This window comes from Hakea prostrata, chromosome 2, assembly GCF_041222555.1.
Source record: "Hakea prostrata isolate BN-2017 chromosome 2, UWA_Hpros_2, whole genome shotgun sequence".
NCBI lineage: Eukaryota > Viridiplantae > Streptophyta > Magnoliopsida > Proteales > Proteaceae > Hakea > Hakea prostrata.
Window position 1 is genome coordinate 60,103,082 of NC_142601.1, and position 13,068 is coordinate 60,116,149.

The 13,068-nt window shown below is 41.3% G+C and overlaps 1 protein-coding gene across 2 annotated transcripts; it reads right to left on the minus strand.

The window, feature by feature from the left end:
- Nucleotides 1-250: 250 nt before the first annotated feature.
- FIP1[V] (FIP1[V]-like protein) lies at nucleotides 251-12,237 on the minus strand. Of its 2 annotated transcripts, XR_016171727.1 has the most exons (10): nucleotides 11,065-12,237; nucleotides 9,083-9,336; nucleotides 7,041-7,167; nucleotides 6,895-6,963; nucleotides 6,615-6,764; nucleotides 6,270-6,371; nucleotides 5,811-6,163; nucleotides 3,019-4,720; nucleotides 595-2,091; nucleotides 252-508 (listed from the first exon to the last, which is right to left on the minus strand). XR_016171727.1 is itself a non-coding variant. In XM_089145599.1 (9 exons), the coding sequence occupies exons 1-9, from the start codon at nucleotides 12,097-12,099 to the stop codon at nucleotides 1,432-1,434; spliced, it is 4,452 nt and encodes a 1,483-aa protein (XP_089001725.1). In that variant the 5' UTR covers nucleotides 12,100-12,237; the 3' UTR covers nucleotides 251-1,431. The 2 variants fall into 2 exon arrangements, 1 of the variants encoding a protein (XP_089001725.1); XM_089145599.1 differs by having other exon boundaries at nucleotides 251-2,091.
- Nucleotides 12,238-13,068: the final 831 nt, after the last annotated feature.

Below are 13,068 nucleotides of genomic sequence, written 5' to 3' on the forward strand. Positions count from 1 at the left end.
CCTTTAGAGCCAACCACATGGAATCCAATGTCTTGGAAATAAAACTACCTCACTGTGGGTCTTATTGCTGATTCCATGTAATTGGCTTCTAGGGTGTTGAGCTCACCAATGAATCACTGTGGGTCTTATTGCTGATTCCATGTAATTGGCTTCTAAGGTGTTGAGCTCACCAATGAAGTACACGGGAAGAGTCACGTATATGATAATCCACTGTCTTGGAAATATAACTACCTCACTGTGGGTTTTTGCTTGCTGTTTATAATTGATTTTTCACTAGTATAGTGCAGTTTTCGACCTTGCTAAAAGGAAAATAGAATAATGGGAGGACCACACATTGATGTGGAGGCATAGATGAGCTCAACAGCAGGCCGCATGTAACTCAGGGGGTGCCCTAAACTTCCTGCTGCTATTTCTTCACTTCAGGGACAAGAGGTCCTGCAGGTAAGAACTGGCACAAGCAACCTTACCACTAAAACCCTTGAGCTGTTGTTTCGCCCTCTACTCAAACCTGCAGAATTTTATGTTTTTATGGGCCACCGTTTATGTACCTTTCCCTTCAATGCTAAAGGAATGCAAGTATACAAGCAATGGTACCTTAATTCATTTGAGGAACGCAGGTACAAACAAGCTCGAGGCAAAGATCGCTTTAGAAGTAATCTGCGTTGCTTTATTTCTAGTGTATCCTTTCTCAACATGTCCTCTGTGCTCGCCAATGACTTACTTTGACACAAGGGAAGAAATGGAAAGACATCATAACTAAATAAAACCAAGTATGGGTTACGGATCACCCTCAAGTTTATCCTACTACACATGCCTCTCAAAACTGGGTTAATGTTCAGTCGTGAAACTCCACGTTGTAACTTGTAACTACAAGGTTTGTCTCTCAATTCTTTCTGCAACCTTCAGAAATTTCACAATGCATTTTGCACCGCAAAGCTCTGTTTGGTTGTTGGGAAGATCTTGGATCATCTGCATCAAAGTGAACTGACCTGATCCGCAAAGCCAAATCATCAAGACTAGGTGATTTGCAACTCGGGCATCCTCCTCCAACAGCATCAGCTTTCAATGGTTCAGGCCTTGTTGATAATAGAGGCCACACCTGGAACATTATTCCCATGGCATCAAAGACACCATGTCCAGGTTTATAAACAACACTATTCAATGCAGAAAAAGTAGGTTTGTGGCCACGTCACAATTAATCAGTATACATACACTCCATGAAACATACATGATGGCCATTGTAAATAGAAAGAGAACACCATTGCTCAGGTGAATAGACTCTAATGGTACAGAGAGTGCCACCATGAGAACTGTTGGAAATGCTTGGAGGACATCTTCAAATGCGGGGAGATAAACTTCAGTTCCCAAGTTGAAGAACCCACCCAGTCAGAGGTCTGCAAAAATCAATAATCATTCACCACTGAACCTCCCTCAGCTACTGACCCACCTTCGTTTTCGAGCTGGTCGTTCTGGTTTGACTTCTGTATTTGCAGAACTTTCAGCCTGGGTTGTAGACAACTGTTCATTTTCCATCTTCTTGCCATCTTTGTCACTAGGCATTGGAAGTTTAAATCGCTCACTCCGCTTTTTCAGTTTTGCAACTGTATCCATATGGCGATCGCCTCCAAGCTTTTCTGCCTCAAGTCGGCTGCCAGGTGTAGACCCACCATCAGAATCCTTTAACTCCAAACCACTGGTATTTCTGCCCTCCAAGGAAGGTTGGTTATCAACAGCCTCAACTGTCTTGGTCAATCCATCTGGTTGCTTGTTAGCTAAGGAAGGTGGATCATTTCTGTCGATCTCTTCAGCCTTTGATAAAGATGTCTGAGAACTGGTATTATCATCCCTTTCTTTCTGGCCTACCCAGTGCTCCAATTTGGACCGACCTTTCCTCAAGGTTTGTTGATCGTCCTCTGAGGGAGCATCTTCTCTATGTTTTCTCGAAGAGTGACGTTGTGGAATCTCATTTTCATGATGACTCTTCTTGGAGAGCACACTTGAGGGCCTTGACTGAGCAGGATCATTAGAGGCAGGGGGACCTGATACAAGCACGTTACCACTTTCTTGTTCACTTAAGCCTTTCATGCCCACCTGAAGGAAAGCAAAATTTTCATGAAAAGTAAGTCCTGTTCTGTGACTAAGGGAAGCTTCTATATCATTAAGAGACGTTTACATTCACTGCCTAAACAAGACACCCTGCTACTGGGTTTTGATGGGGGGAAAAAAATGAAAGAAAGAAAGAAAGAAGAAAACCCAAAGCCGTGACAGGTTAAACCAAACCTGCAACTATGGCCTTCATTCTGAGTTTAATTTACAATTGATTGAATATTTATGAAAACTTAGGTTGGTACACAACCAAAACCCCAACTTGAAAAGAGAAGGAACACATTAGGATGGCTTAACCCAAGCTGATTGCAGAAGGTTATAACACTCAATCTCAATTGGGCGTGACAATCAAACAGCAGTGGGTTGAATTGACATTTAAATCTATAGCAGTTCATTACCTGAATAACAAAATGATATCATAGCAGAAGATAGCAGTTTGAAAATGTGAAACAAGCCTACACAACCTACCCCTAAGGTACCTGAAATTTTTGATGTTCTGGTATGAATTTTCTCTCCATTAGGATTAGACCTCTGGAGTTACCCCCTATTAATCAAGATCACTACTGTAGGAATCACGCCTGGATAATGAACAACTTCTCTGAAGAATCAATCTGTTAGCAAACCTGCTGCTTTTGATCGAGTTAACAAATTTAATCTCTTCAATAAATATAAGTGAACAAGAGCAGAAATTCCAACGCAAGAGACTGTGATCCACAGTTACTCATAAAAATGGAAGCACTTATGTAGGATCAGTGCACCCACCCCTTTCCTTTATGGTTGATTGCTAAAGAGAGACTTCCAAAAACATGCTTACCTTCCAACCCCCCCCCCCCCCAACAACCACCCCCACCACACACACACACACACACACACCAAAAAATAAGACACCGTGCATAAGAAAATGGGTCATACCTTCTCATTGGGGTGAGCACTGCTATTTTCTTGCTTTCGCTTGGCAGGTCCCAGGGTACTTTGATCACCTCCTTCATATTCTTTACTTTTCCTCCTGCTATCTTTATGTCTTTCCTTATGCATCCAATGTCGATCTGAAACAGTTAAAGGGTGATCATTATGACTTCCAGACCTTTCATGCCTTGAGCTTCTCTCCTCAATGTTGCTCCGATTATCACGTCCTCTATGCTGTGAAGAAGTTTCATCTTCTATTCTGTCTCTCTTCTTAGCTTGCTCGCTCAGTTGTCTTTTATCCTTGAACTGGTAGTCTCTATCAGATCCAACACCCTTAATCTCATCCTTAGCCCGCAAATTTACAATACCAATTTTGTCTTCTAGACCTCTGCCACTCCTTGATGACCCCCTTCCTTCTTCACTTTCCCGTTTTGGCAAGGAATCTTCATGGGGTAGCTTGAGCCTCTGCCTGTCATCTCTCTCTCTCGGTCGCCAGCTCTCATCTCTGCTCCGAGAAGACCGGTGATCATCCAGTCGATCTCTTCCTCTTGATTGTTCATCCCTCCTCCTTTGGTCCGGAACATCATCCCTCTCCCTCTTTCTTCGGCTAGTCTGTTCCCTAGCTCTGTAGCCATGCACAGTTTCTTCCTTTTCGGCCTGTTCCCTCCGCTGATGCTCTTCATCCTTTCTTCTCTTGGAATGAAGATCATCCACATTCTCATGCCGAATGAACAAACTATCATCTCTTTCCCTCTGTCTTGGCCCCACTTCTTTATCAGTACGACCCCTCCAGTCACCATTCTCCAATCGCTTTCTGGAGTGAAGAACCTCATCTTTGTCACTCCTGTCACTTTCCCGAACCTTACTTTTATGTCTAGATCCCATTTCCTCAACACGTTCATGCTTCCTTGTCTCTTCATCTTTCCCCCGTCTCCCATGTGTTTCCTCATCTCGTCTTTGCCAAGCTACAGCAGATTTTTCCCTCTCCTTTGGCCTATCAAAACTGTCACCCTTTGTACGTGAATAATGCACTGCACTAGGATCCCAATCCCTACGAGGATAAGAGTGATATGGATCTTCCCTCCCTTTTGCAGCCACGCGATTATGCTCCACCTCATATTTGCTATCACGGACATAATCATCTCCCCTTTGGAAACTTTGCTCCTCTTCGTTCCGATGTCTTTTCATGTCTATCATGCGCCTTGAACGGCCATCTTGGACTACCTCTTCTTCTACATCGTCACGCCGCTTCTGATAACCTCTGCTGCTTCCTGATCTTGCTTTGCTGTTATCACTACTACATGTGACCCTTAAATCATCCCCCTCACCGGTATCTTCAACTACAGGCTGCTCAATACGCGAACTTAGTTTTTGTTTCTCAACAGAATTCAGCAGGTTCCCATCTCCAATGGTATCACTTGGGACTACTGAATCAGTGGCCATTTCATCCACTTCTGCTTCAGTGCTTCTATCAGCCAACTCAAGATCATAGGGCACGGCATCCATAGGTTCTACACTTGGCTCCTTACCAGTCTTTTCTGTGATAGGGGAAGACCCCGGAGTCTGTTTGCGATCACTGCTTTCCCCTGATTGCTCCTTCTGACTATCCAGGGATCTGTTTACATGTTCACTTGGACTCACTACCCGGTCACGTCCATGTTCCGCTGTTCCAGCAGGGTACTTATCACGTGCCACATCTTGTAGCTCCCTGAGGTTAAGAGAAAGATCAAGGTACCGGTAAGTTGATAAAAAACGTGCATGAGTCTGCTCAAGACGATAGGGTAAAGGTCTGGCGAATAAAGTGCATAAAAAATCTAAATTACACACAATTCCAAAAGTGTATAAAGAAAGACTTCATTCAAAACTAAGAATCACAAATACATAGGTTCGTTACTTAACATTACTCAATGTCTGCATTCATCAAGACAAGTTAGCATCTTTCATATATATATGCATGATAAAGAAAGACTTCATTCAAAACTAAGCATCACAAATACCTAGGTCTGTTACTTAACATTAGTCCATGTCTGCATTCTTCTAGACAAGTTAGCAGCTTTCACACGAAACCAATTAGAAGGGGGAGGGATTTAAAAGTACAAAAGATACTGTCCTTAGTTGTAATACTAATGTCTAATAACAAGCAAATTAAATGCATCAGCCAAACATGATTTGGTTTTGGTAGAGGCAGTAAGGTTCGTTACACAACCAACTTAATATTTTTTGTTTTTTAACGGCCAAGGATTTCCTCATTTCCTTTCCCTCTACCTTAATGAATTGCAATTGTGTATATTCACTGGGAGAACCGAATGGCATCCTTCTAAGACTGTATCTTGATTTCCTCCAAGTTTCAATAAAGGCTTAATTAGACTAATTATTACAAGACTTGCAATTCGAATAGATCCATTTTCAAATAGTAACAGCTTCATAAAAGTTCACTGGAATAGTCTTCATGAGATGGCATCAGCTCCCTATGCAAATTCTCACATGTCAAGCTTCAATCGGCTCATATTTATTTCTTGACTCAAGGTAATACAGCCAATGCACTCTTCAAATGTTCTGGACTCAGGTGTCCTTGTTCTTTGCAATTGCATCCTCTAGCCATCAAGAATACTCCTCCATCCCTCTAAATTAAACAAGGGATTCAACAAGAGAAAATGGAAGAGGGCTCTAAGGACACCAGCTTCATTCCCCTAATTTGCAGGAGCCTATGGTTCAAATAATATTTTGTTGCTCATTATATTGATCACGTCAATTTAATCATAAAAGAGAAACATATCAAACCAGTAAATGTTCAGTACCTTTCGTCATGAGGTGTACCATACATGCCACCAGGATTAGTATGGGACCGCCCTTTAGAACTAGGACGGTATTGCATGGGTACTTCAGGAGGGAAGGGCAAAATTCCATCTCCTTCATGCAAGTTATTGTGAACAGGCCCCATAAATGATGTTCTTCTGCCCACGACCTCCCTCTGCCTACTGTTATAAGTTTGTGGTAAACGATCATCAAAATAGTTACTGTCAGCTTGGCCCATATTTTCAACTTCATTCCCTGCTCCATTGCAATGCTCTCCTCGGGAATCATTTTCTGTTTGCTCCGGGTTGCCATTGTCTGTGGTTGGATCATCGTCATTTAAGTCCTGCAACACAATCTGTCCCAAAGTAACCCAATAAGTGTGTACTCTAATATTCTGTATAGATATGTAAGAGAACTGGGACTACGACCAGCATAAGAAAGCGAATGCAATATTCTATTACCTCAATAATTGCATCTGAATCACGGATCCGTGGTGGCCTAGTATCTATTGAGGGAAGTCGTTCACCGTAACCACCTTCTACTTGTATCGCCCTCCCAGTCGGCTGGTTTTGAGATCAGGAAAGATGAATTAGTCCATGGAACCTGGAGTTTGCAAGTATGAATATGTGTGTGTGTGTGTGTGAGAGAGAGAGAGAGAGAGAGAGAGAGAGAGAGTGGGGGGGTGCTCTTACTGACACTGAATGGTCAAAAAAGAAAGACAACAAGAAAATAGAACCAATATAACATTGAAAATTGACAAAGCAGTCTAGGAGTTGATATTCTGAAAACAAACAGCTAGGACATACAATTGGTGGACGCACACGTCCAGCTCCTCTTCCTTGGCCAAGTAAATCATTTTGTGTACTGTCTGTTTTTCCTGGATGTGCATTTTCAGCTGAAGCATCTTGAATCCCTGCTGCAGCTGCAAGTTCTGGTGGAAGGTCTGGGTCATAGTCCTGAAACAATACCAAAAAATGTGACTTCACCATATTTCTGGAAAATACCAAATCATTTAAAAGCTTAATGGAAATTTAAAATAAATGAAAGGGAAGCCAAACCCTTTCACCACAAGAAAGTGTTCATTACCTGCTCCGATCTCCCACTCTCATAGACACGGATTTTACTTTGCATGGTTGCCTCCAGACGAAGTTGTTCCTGTGTAATCCAACATTAGTTTACCGGTTGAAGTGAAGAACATCAAGCAAATCATAAAAGGAAAGCTTGGCACTTGCCAACTGTCTGCAGTAGTCCTTCCATTTCTCCTCATCCAACCCAAAGTTGAAAAAGTCAGCTGTATCAACACCAGGATGTCTCCATGGTTTTTCCTCAAAAGTATCGATGTCAACATCAAATACTGTCCTGGAAATGATTGAATTGAGATTCAAATTATTTACGAACCAAATAAAATACTTTGGAAGAATTTAACATTGAAAATGAGCAAGTGTTAAAGAAATGATGGGTGGGAAAAAAAGAAGAAGAAGAAACTAATGCCCCATTAGGAGCTACAAATAATGCCTTAAAATGACCATGCATGCAAATGTAAGAAATATCACACACATGGAAGAACTCATTTTCATAGCCACACAAAAAAAAAAACTTTTAATAACACCTATATATGATTTAGTACAGTTTTTAGCTTTTCAACGCTGTACTTTTCTCCCCAAACCTGTTCACCCATCACCACCTGAAATAAAACCTAGGCAGATCTAAACCAACCAGGACCAATCCAAACCAGCATTAGAGGTAAGCTCAAACCAGCCAGACAGCCCACCAGCTAAAAGGCCCATTTGCCCCAAAGTTTTAGGCAGTCAACTTTGACTGCTACAGTAGGATGAAACATGAAGAAACGATGCAAAACACAGTTTGCCCTTGTGGTAAAATTCCTAAAAGATTTTGGTGGGACCTACACACAAAGTCTGGCTGCAAGCTACTCACTAACTTCACAGCCTGAGTAGTTCCCCTAATAATTAGCTTCTATCTTGCACTATTGGTTTGATCTACAAAGTCTAGTTTTTATTGTTAAGAAAATCCATCCAACAAAGTAGTTCTAATTTGAAATTACTAGTTCAGCTTAGACAGGCTATTAATAGGCCTTTTCATTATAATGAAAATAGCTTAGGAGAAAATTGGATTTGCAGGTGTTGCATTGCTTCTGGAGTAATTCATTTCAACAGCTAAGATGGTGGTGGGTGAGAGAACCCAGGCTGAGAGCCTGAGAGAGTGATTCCTCTAGCCCCTTGCTTATGGAGTAATTCATATTCAACAGCTAAGATGGTGGTGGGTGAGAGAGAACCCAGGCTGAGAGCCTGAGAGAGCCCCTACACCCCCCTTTCTCTCTTTTTTACTATCTTCTCTTATCTCGCTTCCCTTGCAACTGAATTTTCTTGTGGTGCTAATTTACTATTGAATCTCTTCTCTTCATGTTAGTGGTCACAGTATCATTCACAGTCCGGGGACATCAAGGACATCGAGTACCTCTTCTCTTTCTTTCCTTTCTGGAGACTGCTGGAATGTCAAAATCAACAGGTCCAAAAAAGTGAGCTGGACCGAGATCTTGCCGAGTTGGTGCAACTTATTTTTCTTTTTGGACGAAAGCAAAGCCAGATTTGCATGGGAAGCATAAATTACAGTAGAATTCTACGATACCACCAGGATTGACTCAAAGTGCATCTAGTCTCAAAATCTCCGAGGAAAAAAAGAGATATTACTAAGATCTTGAATATTCATACTATATATAAAAGTAGGCTCAAATCCTCGGTTCCTAATCTCGTTGGTTGGCGCATCACATTCTCTGCTTCAGTTAGTTTAAGGGAATCAAATCTGGAGGCAAAGGCTGCCTATTTATTTCTCGTGGGGTTGGCAACAGTTGACAACTCAGCACTGGTCATCACATGGCTGTCAAAGAGAATTGCCTTGGATATTTTCACACACAGTTAGAAAAGCTACGCCCGAGAAAAATAATGGCAGCTTTGCTAGCTAGAGATGGGTTAAGAAAAAATGTTGAGCATTGGAACTAATGGACGGTGATACATAGTAGGAAGAGAATATATATTCTGTTTAAATTCAGTTCATAAATGGCAGTTCTGCTCGAGTAACTGTAGAATTTATGTACAGTTACCATATAGGGGTAGCTTTTTCTGGACATTCCCTTTTGGCCAGATTCTACTCAAATTGTTACTAATAGATGGAAAACCAAGTAGAAAACATAACATAGAGCCACAAAAAAGTAAACATTCTTAAATGAAATGAGCTTATGGAACTGTTCCGAGTTTACTTATGAGACGGAAGTGTGAACTCCAATCCGCCACCAAAACCACGTCCCATTGAATTGTTGGCCCAAGACGGCCCAAATCCTGAGTGAAAACCTTTCTGCATTGTAGGAACTGTCTTGACTCCGGTGGGTCTCCAGTCACCTCTACCACGACCAACAACAGGGCCCATCGTTATAGGTGGACGAACTTGACCAGGGACACCTCCAGGACCAGCAAAAGATCCTCCAGGCATCACTGCAGCACCAGGTCGTACATACTAGAAGCCCAAAAAAAAAAAGGTTAGGATTTATCCAAATTAAGAAACAGAATAGAAAATAGTATAGTTATTGTATAACGTTTCTCAATTTATATCTTTAATCTATAAGAGATGAGTTGAGACCATAGTTGGTAAATTATACACTTGATCACAAGATATGAAAAGTAGAACAACCAGAACCTTAAAAAAATTATAAGTACTAAAAGCAGCAAACATAAGTAAATATTGAGCAACAGTGGCAGAATGATACAAAGAGCACGTCAGTTTTCCTCCATTTTAGCTGGAAATGATACTTGACTTCGCTAAGAAACACAGTTCTTTAATAGAATAATAAGGCTGGTCTGCAAGCAGAACAAATGCATTGGAGATGGAATCCAGGCAAATTTCTTAAAATAAAACGAATACGACTGACTTTCAGCCTGTTCTAAAGTCTCATCAATCCTAAATTATGGGTATGTGCAACAGGGAAAGTACAAGAAAGAGAGATAGGCTAGCCAAATAAGTGGAGCATGCAAAACGTAGCCAAACAATGGGAGCAAGCAAGATCCTACCTACTTAGTGAGGCATGAAGTTCAGAAATGTCACTTTAGAGCTTTTCAGAAGTCCCTATACATAAATATTCCTAGAGGGCTTTGTCATGGACAATCCATGGATTAACATCGATGGCAGGAAAATAGGAATCTGGAAACAGCATAGGCAAGAACATAGAAGAGACTATTAGGATTCCCAGCAGTGGAAAGCCAATGAAGTACTTCTTGAAGACAAGAGGCTTCAGAAAATCTGGAAACTCAAGCAAAGAAATAGGAAGATAGACAACGTTATACTAGTATCCACATGACCCGCTCGTATAAACAATGGCAAAGGAGGATCAAGGTCAACATACTTCTCCACTTCTTGTGGTTGCCTTGGCAGTTGTAAAACCAAACACCCATTCCCACCTTCCCTATTGGAATGAAAGTTTAACATCCTCCTAACCAGCATTTGTTACTACTTTACTTTCACAGCGATAGGAAACATGTTACGATATCACTGTGTGACAGTAATAATGGGATGACAAACTGGAACTTGTATTCAAATTAAGATTAGGAGAGCATCAGGACTAGTAAATGTGGATAAGTAACTACTGCTCACCAATCTTAACAGCAGGCGAAGAAGGAGCAGCAATGTTTCCCTAGGAGACTACAATAAGAGCTAAGGTAGCCTTACTCATTCCACTGCAGAAAGCAGGCTGCAACAATTAAGGTTGCCATAGCAAAATAGCCCACCGCAGTTAGCTTGATATATATTAATGGGTAATCCCTCTCCCTGGTACCAAAACCCCCGTTGTTTTGATACAATACATGAAATGCAAGCATCGATTCAAGGTTTGACAGAAAATTTTGGGGCATGGTCTCATACTCCACTTGATTTCACATCGCCACATCTCCAACATACTATGCTTATACGAAAGAGCACCAATAGATTGAACTCACATAACTGCGCATCTTGATATCAGAAGCAGAAACTAAACAATGAATTCAATTTGGGAGTATCATCTTTGATTCTTCTTTAGCACCTTTCAGTGAGTAAAATAGTATACAGAAGTTACAATTAAGAAACTGAACGTTTCAACACCATGACAATTTGTTGAATTACACTTCTAGTACCCATCAAGGATGGGTAAACGAAGAACAACGTACATACACTTTTTTTTTTTTTTTTACAGGCAATACATATCAGGAAACTGACCTTAAACTGAGAATGATGTGGATGATACCCATGGTTGCTATACCCAATTCTAGCTCCCACAGCATTGACCATTCCTCCATTAGCTTTAACAGCGTCACCGCCTTCTTTCCTCTCCCCATCTGGAGCCTGTGCAGAATCGTCGCCCCATTCCTGCTCTTCCATAGGCGGATGATGCTGGTCACCATCGGCAACGATTATAAGATCTTCCCCATCTTCATCCTCGTCGTCGCTTCCCACTCCCTCCTTCATGTCCATACCAAGAGGTCCAGTGTTATCATTCAGCACAATCTGCAGATCATCCTCGCTGTCACTGTCCCAATCGTCCCTAGCGCCATCGCGATCCTCCATTCTAGCAGCAGCTTTCGAACCTTCCCCGCTCCCTGAATCTTCAAAAACGCCAGGAATAAAAGAACCACCCGATAGTCCAGGAATTATCGGCTCCGGCTCCAAAACATCGACACCAACAACAATATCCTCCCTGTTCCCTGCCTCGCCCTCTTGGAACAGTCCCCCATCACCGATCAAGGACCCATCTTTATCACCGCCTTCTTCATCTTGCGCTTCAGTCGTCCCAGATTTCCCTAAAGCTTCTATATTTTCAGAAACCCTAGCGTCTTCTGCCTGTTGTAATTCCACGTTTCCATTACCCAGATCTATCAGCACGTCGGCCTTTGAGGAATTCGATAACTGACTGTCAGAAGCCCTAGCTACTTCTTTATCTTGTTTTTCTTCATCTTTTTTTTCCAGTTCATCCATCCTGTCACTATTGTTACAATTCGAAGCGCCATGGTTGCTCTCTTCAGGAATCTGGTTTATCTCCTCCTTCTTGGCGTTGTAAGTTAGGGCAGAGCTACTTGAATTAGGAGCTCCAAATAAAAATTCTCCGTCGCCGCTGTGGATGTTAGGGTAGGATGAAGGGTTGGCGGAGGAGCCTGGGACTGTAGAGGAGAAGATTGGAGGCTGAGAAGGATCTGATGAGGAGAAAGGGCGAAGAACGTCTGTGTAGAGATCTCCGAACTCGTCATCGTCTTCCATGAGAGGAGAGCAAGGAAAGGCAGCGACAGGAGAATACAATGATGCTCTGTTGATGTTCTTCGCGGTCACAGTAGGGAAGGAAGAAAACGAGAGCGTTTGTGTTTGTGTGTGTGACTATATTTTGGAAAATTACATATCACTGCTTGCAAAACAAGATATTGGCAAATACCTGCCTAGCATTTCATAATTAGGCTGTACTTTTGTTTTATAGGGTGGAGTGAGTATTTTGAGTTTTTTGCACAAAAAAAAAAAAAAAAAAGAATATTTTGAGCTTTTCTGTTTGTTTTGGCATAGGTGTCTCACTATCCCATATGTGGTTTTTTTTTCCCAAAAATTAATACATGGCATTTCGAGATGAATGCTTTTTTGATGGTTTTCCATAATTTTATTTATGACCGGTAGATCTCAAAAATATCACGTGTTATCTTTCGAGTGCTGTACGGATTCTCTTACCTAAATATTTTCTTCGAACCACGTCTCCCCAATGACATATAATACATTCAAAAACTTGATAACTGAATTATTTCATTGTATATTGAGCCTTGTGTATTGCCAATCCAATTCAAACAAGGACATGCCAAAGAGATGATCTTTCTAGTGTAGGGATTTTTCTTTTGAGGGGTGGGTGGGGTAGAGGGAGGATCTTACCGAGTTTACCATTTTCTGTTGTATTCTATTCAATTGTTTATATCCTTATGACTTTTTAACACAATATTAGTTATGCTATTAATTGTCTTTATGTATGAATTAAACAATACAATAACCAAATGATAGCATACGAATTTTGCTTCCAAGCATGAATTGGGAAACTAATAGCAACTGATCAGCTTTTAATGATTTTAGGCTTACTAGTAGCATTTTAGTTTAGCAAAATGCTTGTTTTGCTTTCTATTTTGCTCGTAAGGGTAAATCAACTATCATATTTAAGGAGTAAGCGGAGAACCCACCAATGTTAATCATCTTTTGTGC